Here is a 19,593-nt window from a genome sequence, read left to right as displayed (position 1 = left end):
GAGCTTTAGCTATTGTTTGCTAGTATTTTTATATCAATCACATATGCTTCTCACTTTTGCACAAAAATATCTTGGGCAACAGAGTGAAAGCCTTTGAGAGATCACCGCAAGTGGTACCTTCAAAGGCCCCCACCATAAACTTCATTAGGTCAAGAATTGCAAAAGTTGTTGTTGTTGTTGTGTGTTGTTTGTACCCACATTGAGTAAGTGAGAATAAAAATTTTGCCTCAAAGTAACTGTAGAGCTAGTGTCTTAGTATAGTCTCAAAAACCTTTGATATTATAGGACATAACTAATGAAAATGGCCGATAATTTCCAGTATCATTTCTATCGCCCTTTATAATTATAGGAACGACTCTTGATTCGGCTTGGCTTAATTTTTAGAGAGTCAATAATATCTTAGACTTGAATAAAACTTACTTCGGAAGTTAGAAGTTGAATGCCTCACTAAGATTTAAAGTTAAAATATAACTTATGTTTGTAAGTAGGTATTTATCCTTGACTGTTTTTTCGGTTATACTGTTAAAGAAAAATCATTGAAATCCTGAGCGGTAAGACTTGTATTTAGTTCCTTCTCTTCAAGTTTTACAAAGAGTTCTACGGTTAGATTTTCTCAGTTTTTAAAAATCAAAAAAATTACCTGTTTTTTGTGGCTGTAGTTAAAATATGATCTATATAGAAAAAAAACAAGTTAAATTGAATGTATGTTGTTAGGTCCATAGTGATCTTTAGCCCTAAAATTTCAATGGAAAAAACTAAATATATTATGAGAATTAAGTTATTCAAAACTCAAAAAAGAAATTAGCAAATTGTAGGAAAGTAAAAATTTACATTATATGTATTAAGTAAGGGAAGCGGTTCTCGGTGAAATCTGGTTTGAATATCCAATGCCGAAAAAAGGTATATGGTGATATTAGCTTAATAATTTAATAAATAATTAATCTAATAGTATTAGCGAATCGAATATTTTTTCAAAAAAATCTTCTTGAGTTAATGTTTAGATATTTATTATGTTAAAATCTTTCCAACTAACAATTTACAAATACAAAAAAAATTATTTTACCCTAAGAAAATCCTATAAGGAATTTAGACCTAATATTTATATTAAATATCTCATCGCATAACCAATAAAATCAGCCAATGTGTGTTTTAATATATGTAATTTACATTTACGCTATACACTGATTATTAACGCTGAATTTATTTAACCCTAAATCGGAAGTTGCAGGCAGTAAGGGGTGATAATCTGTCACGTTCCCTTTAAAGCCATTTCCGGTTTATTGTTGGTTATCGAATGGCGTCCCCACCTGAATTATCAATATCCCAATATATTATTGTGGATGAGTTTTATTTGTTGGACATGATTTTGAACAAACAAAACTTTTGATAGAATAAACAACTTTGAAAATGTATAATGTCGTTAAATATACTATTAGTAAATAAATAATATTTTTTAATGTATCTACATAATTTCATACCATAGTAAAACTAGATGAAGTATATATAAATTAATCATTTTATATATATGAAAAAATATAGTTTTGTTATAGAATTTATTATATTTCATTATCTAAACTCTTTACAGAAGTAATTTTCATTATGTCGTTTGTGTTTAAGTAAAATTGTTTGTTTACATATAAAATTGTCCCAATATCTAAACAGATAAAATCACTACAAATCTACATTTTATTTTCATTAGATGTTTTTGTATTGCTAAGTTTCTAATTGTAATATATTAAGGGTATTCGGTCATCGATAATATGAACTGACCTCATTTAAGTGCGGCGTTCCTCAGGGTTCAGTTTTGGGACCACTGTTATTTTTACTGTATGTGGATGATTTGAGTTCATTGAAACTGCAGGGCAAGGTGGTTCAGTTTGCTGATGATACCACTATACTATGGAGCCATAAAAATTCTGATTATATTAAGACTTGTATCCTTGAAGACCTTCAGATTTTATCAGGGTGGGGTGCTTCCAACAGGCTCGTGTTTAATGTAAGAAAGACGTCTATTATGGGGTTTAAGTGCGATGTTCAGGTTCTGATGTTTAACAAAAATTCCCTCTTGCAGAAGAAAGAGTGCTGTAAGTTCCTAGGAATTACTATTGATGGTCGCCTTCGGTTTGAAGATCATATTTTACATTTAGCTGGGAAATTATCTTCTGGATGTTTTGCAGTAAGAATGGCAAATCAAGAGCTGAGAGGGGTGGTTGCACGTTCAGTATACTTTTCACTTATTGAATCTCATATTCGGTATGGCTTGCCTTTTTGGGATTTAACCAATAAGGGGCTACTTAACATTGTCTTTGTTATTCAAAAAAAAGCAGTTAGATACCTGTGTTCTGCTAAGTTAAGAAATTCTTGCAAACCCCTCTTCTCCTTTTTCTCTTTTTTCACTCTTTATCTTAGAAACAGTTGCTCTTATTCACAAAATTCCCAAAATTCCCAAAACTCCCAAAACTACACTCTGACACTGGCCATTTGACTCCTCGTGTAAATGATGTTTTCCTACCCATTCCTACGTCTTCCCTTACCAAAAACTCATTAATTTACATAAGTGAAAAAAGTTACAATCATGTTCCTCTATGTGTTAGACATATATCGGATGTTAAGAAATTTAAAAGAGAATTAAAGTCGCTTTTATTGGCTAAGGCATATTTTAACCTGGATGACTTTTTTAATGATAGGTTTTAACCATGGACATGTTGGAAATTTTTTTTTTCCGTTTTTCTTCTCTAGTTTTGTCAACAAGTTTACCTTTATTTAGTAATTCATTGTTTTATTTAGTTATCTTTAATTCAAGTATGTTCAAAAAGTTTTGTCTTCTTGTGATTAATTTCGTTCATTGTTTTGTCAATTTTTGAAATTGTATTTTTGTTTTGTTTTTTTAGCTTGTAGGATGCTTGTACACAAGATTATTCTTACGTAATATAGCACATTTTCTTTCCTTCTTTCTTTCTTAATAGTAAAAGAGGCAATCAAGCTATTAAGTAGCTCCTTAGAGATGAGGTCTCTTAAAGTATTATTTTTCTCTCGATCTTGGTAGACTAAGATTGATATGGCTAGGGAGCACCAAAGATTAGTGAAAAAATATTAGTGAGAGATGCATCCTTTAGGAAACTGTACTTTGCTCAGCAATCACTTTTCGCTAGCACACGAAATCGTATTACTCATCGGACGGTCCTTAATTAATTACATAAAACAGGTTTATATTCCTATAGGCCCATAAAACATGCTCCGTGGCTCGCATGCAGTATTAGAGTCAAACGGAATTATACGTGGTGTTTTGTGATATTCGGCAATGGAAAAATGCTTCTATCGTTATCCTAATAGACTTAAAACATAAATCAATGAAGGTCAATAAGTTAATGACCGATATGTTTAAAAAGTGCGATTATTTCGAGGTGGAGTTTGAGGTGTGTCCTGGTCTGGAGTAGAATTTGGACTTTCGAAGTAGAACGGAGTTTGTAGATATGTGAACCTACGATATCACTGATAGCGTGAATTATTACCATTGGAATTTGTAACCCAATTTTAGATTTCTGGATAATAACTAGTCCATATAGAGCCGGAACATAATCATTAACGAAATTATTAATCACTTGTCATTGCCTCCCCTCTTTCCAGATATAAGCTCTATTGAAAAGATTTCGGACCCCTTCAAAATGTCACCGTCAACCTCTTGTCCAAAACGTAAAACTTCTGAGGTCCTTTTGTCGCATTTATGAGATGCCTATGATCAAAATGACTTGTAACATTGCCGAGTAAAAGCACTAGTAAACTAACAATAAGCGAATAATATATTTTCTTTTTTATCATCATTTCTTTCGTTATATTATTAGATAAAAGTCGTTTATAAGGTCTAATAGAATAAGTTCTGTAATTAAAAATAAGCGTGTTTTATTTTTGAAATTATTAAACGTAAATATACGTTATAAATTATTTGAAGCAAACAATTTTTTTCTTAGTAAATTATCAAACAGAAATAATATCCAAAATTAGTTGATACTACATAATCATTAATTTGCCTTTTTCATACCTTAGATAACTTGCTATTTTAGATAACAATCAATAAACTACTACCATCATTTTTGTCTCAAGTCTTTGTATCATTCTTAAAAAATAATTTATTTTTACCATTTCGTCACCCATACTACTATAGAAAGTATAATTTTCTATCAAATTATAAATGCATAATAATTAATCCCAAATCTGCAAACTATTATCAATTTAGTACATACTTATTTTTTGAAAGCACTCTAAGAATTATTCTAACTTAAAAAAAAGAACCTTCTTGATTAATTTTAATTAAAAAAAAAGGTAAGTATATATTTTGAATATTTTTAAAACTAGAATAAATTGTATTAATAAAATGTTTATCTAATAAAATAAAGATAAACTATTAGTGTTCATATTTTAAGCCCTTTTTATTAATTTAACCACATTTAAAGCTATACATAAATTATTCTTAAAATTTAATTAATATTAATTAAATTGTATAATAACATAAAAGCATTTTATTTGACAATAATTTAAATAATTAATAGCGCCCATTTGCAAAATTATTTAAAAGTCTAAAATATCACTGCAATTGTACATTCTATCACTTGCGACCTCTTGTTTAATATAATTTAGTAATATTACAATTACATAAAATATTATAGAAGTTTTAATGTTTTTACTGAAACTTGCTTATTTATAATATTTCTATTTGTAGGTAGCTATTTGCCAGCCAATTCACAAAGAAAAACTCTTTTCAAAGGCAACTCTCTCTTGGCCATTACTAAGGCGAAATCTTGCTGTTGCTTGACGTTTGAATGGTCTATTCAATAAACCAAACGTATTATACTTCTGAGGTTTTTATCCTATGTAGAAGGTATAATATAAAGCGGTTTTAAGCGTCTTACTGTTAACTTTGTATGGAACAAAAAAGCAACTATAATAATACAATAAATATATAAAACAAACATAGCTGATACAGGAATTTTATAGCCGATTCTTATATCTAGTGTTTTTTTTTTTAACAATCCAATAATTTTTCTAGTGTAGGAAATTATTATACCTTGTATAGGGATCATATTAAATAAAAGTTCAAAGCTATTTTAATTGACTAATGTTTCGCCAAGGTCGACGCCGTACAGGGTATCTCATTTAAAAACTTCATAATATATTATTACTTTTCACATATTCTTCAAGAAATAAAATTAAGATAAACAATCAAAGAATTTTGGATGAACAAAGAAATTAAAAGGCTCTATTATTTATAAATTTTATGGTAAGACTTAAGTATTTTTAAAAAATGCTTATATATGTCTCCCTTTAACTGTTTTTGAGTTATGGACGCATGAAAATATACCACTTTTAGCTTAAATAAATATGAAATAAAATATTCACATCAAAATGGCCTAGGGGACAAGAGAAAAAGCCGTATTATTTCTGGACAAAAAAAATTGTTTTCAAGATAAATTAATAATAATAATAATAGATGTCTTTATTAAGAAAATAAATATGCATACAAAAGTTGCACATCATGCAGCAAAGATGGCGAAGGTTAATCTAGGATTACTCTTATTCTTCCATCAATTGCCACATATTATTTGGGAATAAATATAATAAAAAATATAAATTCCCATACAAAAACAGAACAATTAGTTTACCTCTTGAAGTGGTACCTATGAATTATGCTTGCAAAGCTAAAGGGTAGCTCTTAAATTTTCGTTTAAAGGAACCTATACGACATGCTTTAAGATTACCATTTAAAGAGTTATATTTGCTCACAGCTACGTAACTAATACTACCCTTAAAAAGTGTTGTTCTGTGCTAAGCCACAGTTGTAACAATTTGATAAAAAAAGTGATGTGATGTAATCGAACTCTATTGCATATTCTTAACCAATTTAGATCACTGATTTTTTTGGAGATATGATCATATTTTCTTAAGCCATAAATATACCTACAACAGACATTCTACACATACTGAAAGCCTATTTTTAGAAATCTGATCAAGACAGGGGTAGTACATAATGCTACAATAGTTTAGGATTTCAAAAACTAAAGATTCACACATTTTTTTTCCGCATTTTAAAATTTAAAATAAGCCTGTTTGAGTACGATATTTATAATTTAACATATGTCTTTTGTAACAATAATTGTTTTACTAATTGTGTTTATCAGTTGAACATTCCTTTAAACACAAATTTACTATATTAAGTTATTCATGGTGAGTAAATTGCTTAACTTCTTCAAGTTCTATTTGTACAGTTTTCAATACAATTTTTGCAAGTATTGTAATGAAAATTCATTTTAATTAAGCGCGAAAAATAGTCAATATGGAAAGGTAATATTTTGGTCATTAACTCGAAAAAGTTACATGCTGTTGGCATGATACAGTGTAGTTAGGGATTCTTCTTTTATAATTTACAAGTACAGTTGTTTCTTATTATTTTTTTAAATTCTTCGAGGTTAAATACACCGATTGGATATTTTTTCAATTTCTAGAAAAATACAAGGAATGTCAAAAATATGCTGATTTTCTCTTGAAATGGAAATACCCTGCACAAACTACGGCTGATGACGTTCATCGAAATTATTTGGTACCGACCATATCTTAAATACACTGCCCAACAATCGAAGTGGATATTATAAAAATCTGCAATTTTAGTTTGCCAATGATTTACAATGAAACAAAATTAAATGTAATAAATAAATCTCTATTAAGTTCACTCACAATAGCCCCAAAAAAAAATTAAATAAACAGATATCTCCTAAAAAATTTAAATTTTTAACACACAACAGGAAAAATTAAAATAAAATTACACCCTGTAAAGCGTGCCCCAAAGTCCTGTCATGAAAATTAATACCTCGTAGGTTCACCTCTGGCTCGTCTTAGTGCTGTCACCCTGTTTGGCATAGTTCTTATTAAGTTGTTAATATAGTGTTGCGGAATGTTTTGCCATATTTCCGGTAATTGATTGGCTAGTTGTTCTAAGGTTAGAGGTGGCTGTTCGAGCTCGTTTAATCTTCGAGACATTTCGGCCCATACATGTTCAATGCAATTCATGTCGGGTGAATGTGGTGGCCAGTCCATTTTGGTAATGCCATGAAATTTAATGCGATCATTGACAATTCTCGCACGGTGCGGGTGCGCATTATCATCGATTAAAACGAATTCTTCGCCTATTGCACCAAAAAATGGTACAATTATGTTCCCTATAATAATGTCTTATATCATATAGCGTTCATTGTTTCATTTCTTAACACCACTAAATCGGTGCGGCCATCAAAACATATGCCTCCCCAAACGCAAACTGAACCGCCACCAAAAAGTGTAGTGGGCACCATCAAATTTTCATGGTATCGCTGTCCCCTTTTCCTCCACACCAAAATTCGATCATCACACATATGTAGCCTAAATCTGGACTCATCCGTAAACATACAAGACCTCCAGTTTTTAAAATTCCAATTACTGTGTTCTATTGCCCACCGATTTCTGCATGCACGATGTTCCCCCGTCAACCGTGGATGTGTGGCACGTCGTTTGGCTATTAAATTGGATGCATGTAATCTTCTTCTAACAGTCTGATTAGAAATTACCCTCCCAGTAGCATGCTTTAAGTAGCTGTTAATTCTCGAGGCCGTAAATGTTCAGTTTCTTCTTGTGGTTACTGTTATATAGCGATCTTGAGCATGAGTTGTAGCACGTTCTCGGCCTCCACCATGCCTGTAAGCTGCAGACTCAGTCTTTACATATCGATCGATTCCATGCACGACTCACGACACTTTGGGACACATTTAGCCGGTTAGCAACTTCTTGAGTTAGGCCCTCCTGTAGCCAACGTACTAATTGCTCGAGTTGCACTGTTTCTAACCGTCGTAGAACCATTATTTTTATGAAAGTAAAGAGATTTATTGGTAACAATAAGAATAATAAAGTCTCTACAAGCACTTTTGTGTGACTAAATTGTTAGGATTTTGAAACCGAATTCTTTAAAAGAGATAAGAAGGTATGAAAAAAAGGAAAAAACGACAAAAAATATTTGCTATCAACAGGATTTATTCATAGAATAAAACGCAACTTGATGAATTTTATTTTTTTTAGGCAAATTTCGGTAATTTATAAAATATCCAGTTCGATTCTTGAGCAATTTATATTATAAATTTACAGTAATTAAGTTTAGTACTTGCTCAATTTTTATTATTATAATAATATAAAAGGTTGTCCGTGGGAACGGAAATTTTTAATAATATTGTTATTTTGCTACTATGAATAGTTGGCTATTAATTTTTTTGTTAAAATAATTACCAATCACCATTTTTCGATTTCCGAATTTATTTATATATTGATCAGCACGAGTTCCTTCAGCTTATGCTAAAAAGATATAGGTACGTAAATTTAAACTTGTGGGTTCAGCTGATAATGTCAAACATAAGATGCAAAGAAAAAGTAAAAGTACGCCTAAGAACATGGATCGCATTAGAGAATCTGTAGAGCACAGTCCAAAACGTTTAACCCAAAAGCGAACTCAGGCAATAAACATATGTTTTACTTCGAATGTTTTACAAAGATATCAACTTTCACGCATACAAAATTCAAATAGTCCAAGCACTAAAATCAAGAGACATCCCAAATCGTGTACATTTTGCTGAAACTTTTCTTGAGAAATAGATCGATATTCACAATTTGTGGTAGTCTTATGTGCCACACTTCCATTTATCGATACCAACAAACAAAATGACCGTTGCAGGAGTATAGAAAATTCACAGAAGCTCCACGAATTCTGCCGGAAGGTAACAGTATAGTGTGCGATATCATCCATGGGAACTATCGGTCCCTACTTTTTTGAAGATGAGAATTGTTACGGTTAATTTCCAGCATTATACCAATATGATTAATCATTCTTGAGTCAGCTGTTAAACAGATTTCCAGAGAACAACAAGTCGTGGTTTTAGTAAGATAATGCTACTTCACACACCACAAGAGCAGCCACTTTTTGCAAATATTGTTTCCGACACACGTTATTTCTAGACGAGGAGCGACTGGCCCGCAAGGTCGTCAGATCTAACAGCGCTAGCAATTACTTTTTGTGGGAATATCTAAAGCAAAAAGTCTTTATTGTTAAACCAATTAGAAGCTTAAAATTAAATTTATAAATAAAATTAAGTTACGGGCCAAAATGGGCAAATTTCCACGAGAGGCTTTAAGAGTGTATTGAGCGAATAGGAGAATATTTAAATGAAATTATTTTTAATAAATAAAAATGTCCTAAGACTAGCATTTATTATTTTACTCTATTATATTAAAATTTATTGTGCGCTGAAATCTTAAAGTAATCAGAAACTGCCGCTCCTTCAGACCATTTTATATATTTTAAGCTATGTTATCAAATACTGCCATTTTTGATAAATTTTGGTGATCTCCTTTCTTAAAATTTCATAGAAGACTTGTTTTTTTTATTTTTTTTTGTGGTTAGCTAGGATAATTTTATAGTCCTAATAAATACTAAAATATTAAAAGTAAATAGAAACATATCCAGTTTTCTCCAAGTGACCAAACAAAAAATGTAATAAAAGTAAAAACTCCAAATCACGGTCTCACTAAATATATATAATTTTAAACGCCACACATGTTTCGCTTCTGTCGGAGCATCATTAGGCCTAGACGTGATGTACCACCTTGAGAGATTACATTATAACTAATCAGTAACCAATGAAAAAATACAGTGTGATCTGTGTAAGTGTACGACTAGACCTGATGATGCTTCGGTAGAAGCGAAATACGTGTGGCGTTTAAAATCATACATATTTAACGAGACCGTGACTTGGAGTTTTTACTTTTGTTTTAAATATTATATTTACTTAAAGTAGATTCCTATTAGATTTAAATTATTTTATATTATAGAAAGTTTTAAAAATACTATTTTAAAAAATCTCGAGTCTATTTAAAAAATTCTAGTTTAAGTAAAAAATTATTTTTAAAATTAAATTTTATTGAGAAATGATAAAAAAAAAGATTTTTACCAAATCAAATACAATAAAAATAAAAATAAATTAATTCAATTAGTGATTTAAATTATTCCTTAAGATTTTTTTTGTGTCTTTTGTTATTTGTTAGTTGTAAGTATTATTTCTACTTTTTTGTGTATATATATATTTTTTATAAATTCTTCATTATTTTTCTAAAGGAGGCAAAGTATAATAATCAATACGTTAATGTAAAAACTTAACAAGAATTGATGCTGATCAATAATTAACACAACTGCAAAATTACATACATCTTCTTATGAGATACTACCACTGAATAATTTAATTACGAGTAAAAGTTCAAATTTAAAGTTTAGCAAAAAAATACTACGGTTATACTAGAAATTCAATACATGGGTTTACATCTCTCAGCTCAGTATTAGATTATTGTTACAAAAATGATTTGCTTCCCGATTCGCTACGTCTAATCCAAAATAAATTTCAGTAACCGGAAATAGAGAGATTTTCTACTAAAGCAAATATCCCGAAATTCGAAATTGTTTGAGCCAATACGAAGCAATTGCATGCCATTAACTTAATATATTTTAGTGGATATTTCATTTGTGCCATATTACGTGATATATAAGGTTAGGTACGTATTTTATTTTGAAATATTTTTCTATTTAAATGATTTTAGAAATTTTAAAAATTTACGGTCACATCAATAATTGATTTATAATAATAAAAAATTAGTAATATAAAATATATAATTTATAGGAACAAGGTAGTAGGTTTTAGTTTTTCTATATATAGGATTTATTAGAAGCTTCATTACAAGCACAAGAAGATCATTTTAGATAAATAAATTATAACAAATTAATTACTATTCCTCACAAAAGTGATTTTTGAAAGGGAAAGATAGAAGAAAAATTGGGCTGTTATTTTTGGGTTATGACTTTAAGTTATTACTAGTTTTAAAATTTATAAAAAAATATACAGGATGGTAATTAAGTATGTACAACACATTTGATAGGCAATTCCTTTGCAGTAATTTCAAGACGAAAAGTTCAAATAAACACGTTTAGCAACGGCTTTGTTTACTGCGGTTTTAAATTAACTAAAGAAATTACTTTTTCTTGAATATCTTATATATCTTTTATTCAAATGGTGGTATAATTTATACTAGTAAGGTTTTAATTTAGTCCTAGTTTAATTAAATTTTTAGGTCCAATGGCGTCCTTAGCATTACCTAAACGATCATTTGTAATTAGAAAAATGCACGCTACAGGCGCTTATGGATTTTTTATATGCTTTATAGATAAACTTGTTAAAAATTGAGCTATTTTGCTTCTTGATTTTTTTTGTACCTTCTTTAATTTTCAGTTTAAAAAAAAAAAAAAATTAAAACATACAAGAATGTAGGAAAAAGTTTCTTTTATATTTGGTTATTAACAATTATGTAACAGCAATAAATAGCATAAATGATCGATGTTTATTATAGGAATGTAAAGGTTGAATTGAAGAAGCAGTTTTAACTAAATTTGAAACATAATATGAAATTGAACTAATATTAGCACGCGGAAAAAGAGACCAGCAGCTATATCCATGTCATATGCAAGTTGTACAAGCTCTATTAACTACAGATTTGACTAGCTTTATCTAATTGTTGGGTTTCCTAAGGCAAATATTGTTTGCAGATAAAGCTTGTTTTTTTAAAAATTCAATTGTCATTTTTCACAATAATCATTAAAGGGCTGAAAAGAATGCATGTGTGTAAATAAAAAATAATTTTTAGAGCAGTTTTCTTACAATATTTAGGCTGGAAATATCATTGACCATCATATCGAGCCATATTTTTTTTCACCTAAACTTAGTGGATAAGAATACTGAAAGTTTTTAAAATTGGTTTATTTGTATTTTTAAAAGAATTTTATCATGGAAAGATTTCGTATGTGATACATGCATGATAAAGCTCCATGATACTATAGTATATTGACAGCAAAATTAGATAAAGGATATTTAATATATTCACAAAAAACTAATTTTTTTCAAGTTCAACACCCCCTATCTCGTAAACTAGGTCGTTGCAGACACATGTTTACCTATTTTTTTATCTAAAAATTACTCAAACAATCGCCTTTTATTGTACATACTTAATTAAAATCCTGTATATGAAAAAATTCTCAGTTTTTAGAACATTTACCGTAAGAAGCTATGAAAATATAAGTTTTGTTAATTAAAGGATCTTTGTAAAATTTTGACCGATTTCCAGAAGATCTAAAAGCCTTATACTTTTTTTAATTTTTTTTCCAAAACCTAAATTCTAGAAATATTTGATATCAACGAGATGGCGCTCTATTACATTTTGCTCCTAAAATAAGGCAATTTTTAACAAATATCTTATTATTTAGGAATCTCCACAAAAAATATTGACGCTTCTTCAAAGATAAATTAAAACATTTTGAGCACTAATTGTAAATATTTATCCTTATTGTATATTGTGTTTTTTTTAACTTCTTATAATCAATAATATAGAATGTAGGTTAAAGGAAAAATTAAAAAAAACAATCTTTATTATTTTAGAACGAATAGATCAGGTTACGTATTAAATAATTAAAAATATATTAATATGAAACTCAATATTACATTTTAAATAAAACTGTAATTAAAAAAACGATAAGATGGAGGGAGCTTAAAAATTCAATCATATGAAATAAATTAATTAGCATTTAACAGATCCCTTAAAAATGTTAAAAACAATTCTAAAATTTAGCTTCTCAATACAATGTAACAGCTGTTTCTTTAATATATAGAGTTGTCAAAAATTAATAATGGTGTTATGTTGATCATGTACTAAATGTCTCATTCAAAAATCTTAATAAATATTTTCACGAAGATTCTTATAGCTTTTTGGGTTACGGCAAAACTTTGAGTAGTATAGCAAGCGATAGTACACGACTGCGAAATAAGTTACTAAAACTGCAATTTGAGAAATGCATGTTTTGAAGTTACGTAGTAAAATAATGTTTCCGGATTAGGATATATTTTTATTAAATAAGTAGGTTTTCTCGTTTTCAATTTTCATATTTATAATAAAGTTAGGTAGGATATTGAAGAGAAGAAACGAGCTCAGAGATTAATAGATTAAATCTCAGCTTCTAGGCATTTAAAAAAATGTATTATACCTCAAGTAAATTATTATATTTAAAACTTATTAAACTTTAATTAAATTAAATATAACGAAAGATATCGTTAAAGATTTAAGTTCATATTTTTCTTAAATAGTCTCTAGTATATTTTCATCTTCTTTTCAATTTTTAGGGGTGTAAGTATTTTCTAAATTGATTTTTACTATAAGTGACGTAATTCCCAATAAAATATAACTTATTAAAAATTCGTCAAAACAATGCAGATCTTACTTAAGTTCAGTTATGTTAATTTATTTATATTATTCAAATTATTTATATACTCATTCTATAAAAATATTGCGTTAAGATCTATGCTGCAAAATTTTATAATAGGGCTTGTATTAAAGCTTGCAAAATACTACTGTCCATTTTTTAGCTTAATGAGTTTGCATGCAACATACTATCAGCATCATGTATTTGCATCAACAAATGAGTTTTTTTTTGACTTATTTATTGGGAATCATTATTGAAAATTAAAAACAAAAGCGGACCAAGAGCTGATACTTACATAATTCCAAGGTGTAATACATTTCTTACCGACAATATAACATCTAATCAAAGACATTGATCACCAAAATAAAATTTTAAAAGTTCAATATTAGGGATAGCTAGGTTATGAAAAAGTTTTTGCAGAAGAATTTCATGGTTTATGCAGTCAAATTCTTTGCTTAAGTCACATAATGTAATCAATCCATATACCAGACAAAAGATCTAATATATAACTATGCTTTTCTTTTCTAAATTCAAACCGACATTTTTTATTGAAAAAGGACAAATTTATTGGGATGGTCTATAAAACAGAAAGCTGAAAAAGTAGAGATGGTACCTACCGACACGGGGTCAGGCCAGGAAACCAAAGGAAGAGAAGAGAGAGAAAGAAAAACAATACATAAGGTATCGCAAATAGGAGTGAACAAGAAATTTGTGTAATCAGCTGTAGTACCTTCGGAGTTATTAAAGTTTTTTAGCATAAAGAAGCCAAAAAGCAAAAACACGTGTTGGCAGGTATCATCCTTACTTTTTTTGCTTCACATCTTACAGAGTATTCCAATAATCTTTTTTTTATGATTTTGATATAATGGGTGTTAATTAAAAGAAACCAAAAATCCTAAAAGTAGTTGATGATTTTTAAACATCCAGATATTATATGTTGGGTATAATAAGATACTAAATATAAAATATCTCTTTAACTAAATGCAGATTTTAACCCTTAATTAGCAAATAAAATTTTCAAAACTATCAAGAAATCAATATGTAATACGAGTGATAAGTAATAAAAAACTAACTTCTTAAGAAACCCTGTATGTATTCCAATACTAACGAATATATTTTATTTTTCAGATTGCAACGACTAACACCGGCTTCTCACTAAAATGCATAGCACTACATTAGAAACTCTCTACCCAAATAATAGAAATAAATTCCGGATTTAGCAAGTGTGTCGTGTGACTCGACGAAGCGGAAGCGTTAAAAATGAAGCTAATGAAACATCAACCCCAAAAAGGAAAATATTTCTAAAAATGGAGGAGCCGCAATAATGTTCTGCGCTCGAGTGATAATGGCACTAAAATGTCGAGACTTTGTGGTATGTGCTGTGATTCTCGTTTACCTTTTGGATGTGGTTAATGGCGCTTTGATTTCCGGTAAGGTTACAAGTTAATTGGTTTTCTATGTTTTCTTATATATTATATTTACTGAGTTAATCAGTATATGGTAAGCAATACTTATTAAAATTTAAAATACCTAAAAGTCAAGTCTGTTGTAATTTTTTTTTTGATATATGGCTCTTTGTTTAACTATTTATTTTCTTATAATATACTGACAGTAGTGCTATTGACAATATTAATTAAAGAGCTTATACACGGATTTTAAAAAAAAACTGTTGAAAACTTGGTTTTGAATGCTACTTTAATAGTATGTTCATTTATATATTTTATACAGGGTGTTTAACTACAAATTACGTGGATCAATTGCTGAATAAGTAGGCTTTGGAAATGTTTAAAAGTTTTACAACGTGGATTAAGGTTAAGAATTTATGTTCTACCGATATTTGCAGTTAGACGATGTTACTATATACAATATTTTTATATATTTTTTTAACAATCCACAACATGCTAAGTACAACTACTCTTACTTTTTTAATGTTAATTTTTAAATTAATACATTACTATTAATTTCTTTAGCGGAAAAGCCTTCTATGTATAAATTTTAACTTATTAAAAGCTTTTCTTTTTAAAAGATTCATGAATATAGATCAGCCTTCAAACAACACTTTGTACATAAAAACTGAAGTAAATTCAAAATTATCAGACTTTGACATAGGACATATGTCATAAAATATGTCTAGAACTGTATATAACATAAAAAAAGAACTATTACACGGGGTGAATTATTCTAAATAACAAAGACATCCAATTTTAGATAGATATGACAAGACTACGTTACCAAAAATATCTTTATAATACTGTATTCTAATTAACATCTACGCTGTCAAATTTTATAAATTTTTCAAAGCATACGTTTCATGAAATCAATTGCCATAATTCATCGTGGGATATTCTGCATATAAAATAATGGTGTTTGTAATGAGCATTAAAATTCTATCATTCTATTTTAATTCATCTATTAAAATTTTGAATCGAGAAAATTATGAGAAGGACGATCATCGCGAAATCCAGTACACTGAAGCCTAAAGAAAAAAATCACTTGGATTTCATATATTCGTTTAAAAAATCATTTAAGTAACATCTGTATTGTTGTGACAATTTCATAATGAGTTACTTATTTGATTGGGTATTACGTCATTTATAGCAAAAATCAATTTAGAAATTACTATCTCACATGCTCAAAAAATTGAAAAGAAGAAGAAAATAGACCTATTCACGTATTTAAAAATTATTAAATTTGTTTTGTATTTTAAATACGTGAAAAAGTATATTTTCTTCTTCTTTTCAATTTTTTAAGCGTGTGAGATAGTAATTTCTAAATTGATTTTTGCTATAAGTGACGTAATACCCAATAAAATAAGTAACCCACGAAAAAAACAATATGTGGATGTTAGGTGGCCATATCCAACGTGACGCTGCTCATATGTAAACACCCTATTAAAAGAAATAATTGTTATATTTATGTTACCAGCCATATATAATATGGTGTCTTGTGATTAAGAGGGAATAGTTGAAGCAGCAGTTCAATATGAAATTAACTGGGCTCTAACTATTCTTTCAAGTGCCTTTGAAAAATAAGGTAGTATGCTATCAGGGCGAAATTCTTTCATCTACTCTAGATTAAAAATTTTTGCCAATGGAGTTACCTGTGCCTCTTTCTAGCTATCAAAAAATTATATTGTTTTTATATAATTATATAGTCGCCTTCGCTTTTATCGTGCGGGTTCAAAGGTCACCACGTAATATGAATCAAATTGAAAAATCAGTGGCTGCCAAAATGTTATTTCCTTGAGAGTTTGACAATACATTGAACGCCGTCATGTGACATATTAAAGCCGCGTGATGCCTTTAACGCCGTAAAAATGTCTGCGGAATACTACGTATCCGAGATTCGACATGTAAAACATACGTTGGTTATTTCCTTTCATGCCGTGAAAAAGCCCATAAGTATAAAGCCCGTTGGGTATACGCCTCATCGGTTTATGCCTAGAATCCCCGATATTCTGCTAAGTTGCCAGACATAATATTTACTTTTCTTTTTTGAAAAATTATCCGAAATAGACGGAATTCTCAATAACAATTCTTCTTTACGCAATAATATCTAAATCTGAGCATTTTATATTTTTTTATGAGAGCAAAAATGCCTCCCTGGCCTTTCATTAAAATTGTACAAATTTCATTTAAAAACGGTTGTTACCTAAATTTTTGAGAAATTAGTATACGATTTAGCATGACTATGTAATAATAATAATAATAATAATAATAATAATAATAATAATAATAATAATAATAATAATAATAATAATAATAATAATAATAATAATAATAATAATAATAATAATAATGATAATAATAATAATAATAATAGTATTGTCTTATATTACCAAAAGTTGCAAACATTATTTACAAATCAATTTATTAACTAAGTATGCATAAGTGGCGCAGTCTAGCTGTATTAGCTACTCTACTGAACCACATACGCACATAGTAAATGAGTTAAGAAGTATCTTAATTAAAATTACAGAGAAGAGTTCAATAAAAAAAATAGACAACAACATTATTCAAAGCACAAAGAATGGAGATCCAATTGACAATTTGAATTTAAAAAGTCTAAGATTTGATACATTATAAAGTTTAAAAAAAAATATATATTAATGACTATCTAGGCGGTAAAATACAACCACTATCTTGCAAGTCAAAAAGGTAGGTTTTTAACTTTAGTTTACACAACTGAACATTTTTTAAATTCATTGTCTTGCGAGGCACTGGAAGTGCGTTATAACATTTTACAAAATTATAAGTAAAAGAGCGTTGAAAAATTGCACTTTGATGTTGTGGCATAGACAATCTATCTGAAAATCGCACGTTGACATTGTGGACATCATGACGAAAAACAACTCGTTCTTTAAGGGAACTAGGTGAGTCAATATAATTAACTAATTTTAAACAAAAAATGCAAAAATGTAAGACTCTCCTATAATCCATTTTAAGCCAGTTTAAACCAGTAATGGAGAAATGTGATCAAATTTGCGCATGCCTTATATAAGTCGAACACAAGAATTTTGCACTTTTTGTATCCTATATTTACTACTTACATCTAAACAAAATCCGTATATATAATCACAATAATTAAAATAAGACAGAACAAGTGACTCGCATAACATTTTTCTTAAATTAAAATTTAAAATATGTCTATTACTATAAAGTATTTTTAATGCCATATAAGACTTTTGAATAAATTTCTTGAAATGATGTTCTCTAAATCTAAGTTCACTATCCAATATCAATCCCAAATTCTTAGCAGAGTCGACAAAAGATAATTTATTATCGTCTATAAAAATATTTAGATTATTTTTTAAAGAAAATGCTTTACTTTTATTACCAAATATCATAAGATGTGATTTAACAGGATTTATTTTTAAATTATGTTGTTTACAAAGATCACTCAAGGTATGTAAGTCTTCATTGACAAATTTTTCAAAAACCGCAGAATCATTAGCTTTAAAAGAACAATAAATTTGGGTCTCATCTGCAAATGCCTGTATTTTACAATATTTAGTTGCTTTAAGAATATCAGATGTGTAAACCAAATATAATAGTGGGCCTAAAATTGACCCCTGTGGAACACCTGCATGTGCATAACATTGTATGTGCATAACATGTATGTGCATAACATACTAATTTGTCGATTTCAGGGCACAGCGTCTAATTTTTAACGATTATTTGATCTTGTCTTGTTCTTTGTTTATGTGTAATTGTGTTTTTTTGTAATAAATGTGAAACTATACATTTTGGTATAATGACAAACAATTAATTTGTATTGTGTGTGATGCAGTGCAGTCAGAGACCAATCGCTGAAAAGACCAAAAATATATGCTGTTGACGAAATAGTACGTGAATATGGCCATGAAGTTTTAAGATTGCCACCATACCATTGTCAGTTTAATGCCATTAAGCTTATATGGGCAAAGTCAAAATCTTATTATGAGAAGCATGTGGGTGCTGGGCTTAGATTTGGCTAGGTTAAAGCTGTTTAGAATGAGGCATTGAATCACATCACAAAGGAGTATTGGCGGAAATCAGTGGATCACACAGAAAACATTGTTAAAAAACATTGTTTAAACCTGGTGGAAGAGAGAAAAAGTACTCGATATCCAAGTTGAACCATTGATCATTGCTCCATTTGAAGAAGATTCGGAAAATGACGAGTTTTCCGACTCTGTTAGTGATAATGATAGTTATAATTAGTTTCTTTTTTGAGTCAAATTTGTTACTTCATTTTTACACATTCACTTAAATCTTCAGTCTTCGGCTTCTTCCTTTTACACTTTTTTTCCTTCTTGGGAATAAGATTGTTCTTGTTTTCATATACAACCTTTTGCACCATTCTTAAACTAATTCCAAGCGCTTTGGCTACTTATTCTTGTACATTCTTAGGCAACCCTTTATTTTCTTTTTCGTTCTCGTTAATAACATTAAGTACCAATTTTTTTGCTTGAGGATTTAGAAATCCACAAAAAGGCTTTTTCTTTTCCATAATTTGAAATTTAAATTATCTTGTGACAAATAATGTCATCCGTCAATCGAAACGAGACAGGCATGTTTGTTATAAAAGTAATTGTTTTAGAACCACTGACATTTATCATTTTATCTTCTTTTGATATATTAACGCTGCATATATCTGTTTCGTTTATCTGACGCATTGTAGTTAAAAAACGTTGTTGCGCAAATTGAAATGAAACGTAACTACAAAAGTTTGCCGTTAATAATCTGATACAC

General features: G+C 29.1%; 1 protein-coding gene across 1 annotated transcript in view; it reads left to right on the top strand.

The window, feature by feature from the left end:
- The window catches only part of LOC126742861 (lachesin-like), a 260,367-nt gene that overhangs the window by 40,547 nt on the left and 200,227 nt on the right, over nucleotides 1–19,593 (top strand). Inside the window, exon 2 of the mRNA XM_050449679.1 lies at nucleotides 14,489–14,790. Within this exon, the coding sequence (XP_050305636.1) occupies nucleotides 14,685–14,790 (106 nt within the window). The 5' untranslated portion in view covers nucleotides 14,489–14,684. The remainder of the gene's footprint in view (nucleotides 1–14,488; nucleotides 14,791–19,593) is intronic.

Source organism: Anthonomus grandis, chromosome 12, assembly GCF_022605725.1.
Source record: "Anthonomus grandis grandis chromosome 12, icAntGran1.3, whole genome shotgun sequence".
In the NCBI taxonomy this organism is placed as follows: Eukaryota; Metazoa; Arthropoda; class Insecta; order Coleoptera; family Curculionidae; genus Anthonomus; species Anthonomus grandis.
Note: the sequence above shows the minus strand (reverse complement) of the source record. Positions and strands in the feature narration are given on the sequence as shown.